The sequence below is a fragment of the Photinus pyralis genome, unplaced genomic scaffold (assembly GCF_008802855.1).
Source record: "Photinus pyralis isolate 1611_PpyrPB1 unplaced genomic scaffold, Ppyr1.3 Ppyr1.4_LG7, whole genome shotgun sequence".
Taxonomy (NCBI): domain Eukaryota; kingdom Metazoa; phylum Arthropoda; class Insecta; order Coleoptera; family Lampyridae; genus Photinus; species Photinus pyralis.
Genome location: NW_022170738.1, coordinates 8,177,608 through 8,179,213, shown reverse-complemented (window position 1 = coordinate 8,179,213; position 1,606 = coordinate 8,177,608). Strand labels below are relative to the sequence as shown.

Below are 1,606 nucleotides of genomic sequence, written 5' to 3'. Positions count from 1 at the left end.
GTTTACGTGACACTTTCGGTGTCTGCCATCCACTTCTACATCATAATGTGTAAGGCCACATCGTGCGAATACAGTCCCAAATTCCCATTTAACTCGTAAGTTTCGGTATGACCGTATCTGTACTTTGTCACCTGATACAAATTCTCGTGATACTGGTTCATTCGACGAATTTTCATTCATCTCAGTGGTCAGATCTCGTTTCATGAGAACCAATTTGGTTCGGATTTGTCGCCCAAACATGAGTTCAGCTGGACTTTGACCTGTTGTACTGTTCGGTGCCTTTCGATATTGTATCAGCAGGCGATCCAACTTCAAATCCAAATCACCAGGCTCATCTGCCATGCAACGCAAACCCTTCTTCAGCATTTGCACATAACGTTCAGCCTGCCCATTACTTGCTGGATGGTATGGCGCCGTGAATTTGTGGCGAATACCATTTTGTTTCGTAAATGTGTCCATCTCGTTTGATCGAAATTGTGGGCCATTGTCGCTAACCATCGTAACTGGAATACCAAACCTAGCAAACGTCCTTCTCAAAATTCGAATCGTAGTTTTCGTGTCAGTATTCCTCGTAGGAAAAATCTCCGGCCACTTACTGTAAGCGTCGACGATCAATAGAAAGTTCGTGTTCATGAATGGCCCAGCATAGTCTATATGAATTCGTTGAAATGGGAACGATGGAAACTCCCACGAATGCACTGGAACTTTGGCGGCTTCCTTCTGAACCAAACAGCAACTTCGACATTTCTTTACCGTCATTTCAATATCGGCATCAATACCATTCCAAAAACAGTAACTACGTGCCATAGCCTTCATCTTCGTCATTCCCAAATGAGCATCGTGTAATTCGTTCAAAACTGTTTGTTGCAGTGATTTTGGGATGACAACGCGCATACCATAGAAAATGCATCCATCGTGCATGTTATACTTCGTTTGTGTTTCGTTCGGGTTCGATGAACTACTCTCCAGTTCGTGGCAAACTTTACGCAATACTTCATCTTTAATAGTTTCTCGTCGAATTTGTTCTCGTGTTACTGGCATGTACTCTATCTGCTTCGTTTAAAATATGCTTGTTTCGTCTTCAGCAATCTTTGTTGGTTCTGGGAAACGTGAAAAATAATCTGCATTTAAATTTTCGTGCGTGCTCCGATACTCTATTGTATAATTGAATCCTGACAAGTATATTGCGTAATTCAGCATTCGCATTGCTGAAAGCGTTGGTAGTGCCTTGTCGGGGTTAAAGATCGTCACTAGCGGCTTATGGTCCGTGCGCAATACAAATTTCCGGCCGTAGCAATATTGGAAAAATTTGTTAATGCCCAAAAAAATTGCGGTTGCTTCCTTATCTATTTGGCTATAATTTTGTTCGCTTTTCGACAATGTTCGGGATGCAAAGGCGATTGGTCTTTCCATTCCATTGGACATCTTATGTGATAACACGGCACCGAGACCAACAGATGATGCATCAGTTTCCACGATCAATGGCAATTTCGGGTCATAGTGCATCAAAACCCGGTCGCTGGTCAATTCTTTTTTTATTATATCAAACGCCTTTTTGCATTTATCTGACCAGATAAATTTAACCTCCTTTCCCAGGAGACTGTTC

General features: G+C 42.2%; 1 protein-coding gene across 1 annotated transcript; it reads right to left on the bottom strand.

Annotated features, from left to right (window-relative positions):
* Window positions 1-35: 35 nt before the first annotated feature.
* Window positions 36-1,041, bottom strand: LOC116175590 (uncharacterized protein K02A2.6-like). The gene is made up of 2 exons (XM_031493778.1): window positions 211-1,041; window positions 36-131 (listed from the first exon to the last, which is right to left on the bottom strand). The coding sequence occupies exons 1-2, from the start codon at window positions 1,039-1,041 to the stop codon at window positions 36-38; spliced, it is 927 nt and encodes a 308-aa protein (XP_031349638.1).
* Between the last annotated feature and the right edge of the window lie 565 nt (window positions 1,042-1,606).

Coding starts and splice junctions, on each gene's coding strand:
- LOC116175590 (XM_031493778.1), bottom strand. CDS start 1,041: ATGCCAGTAACACGAGAACAAATTCGACGAGAAACTATTAAAGATGAA. Junction 132..210: donor GACAAATCCGAACCAAATTG/GTTCTCATGAAA, acceptor AATTTGTATCAG/GTGACAAAGTACAGATACGG.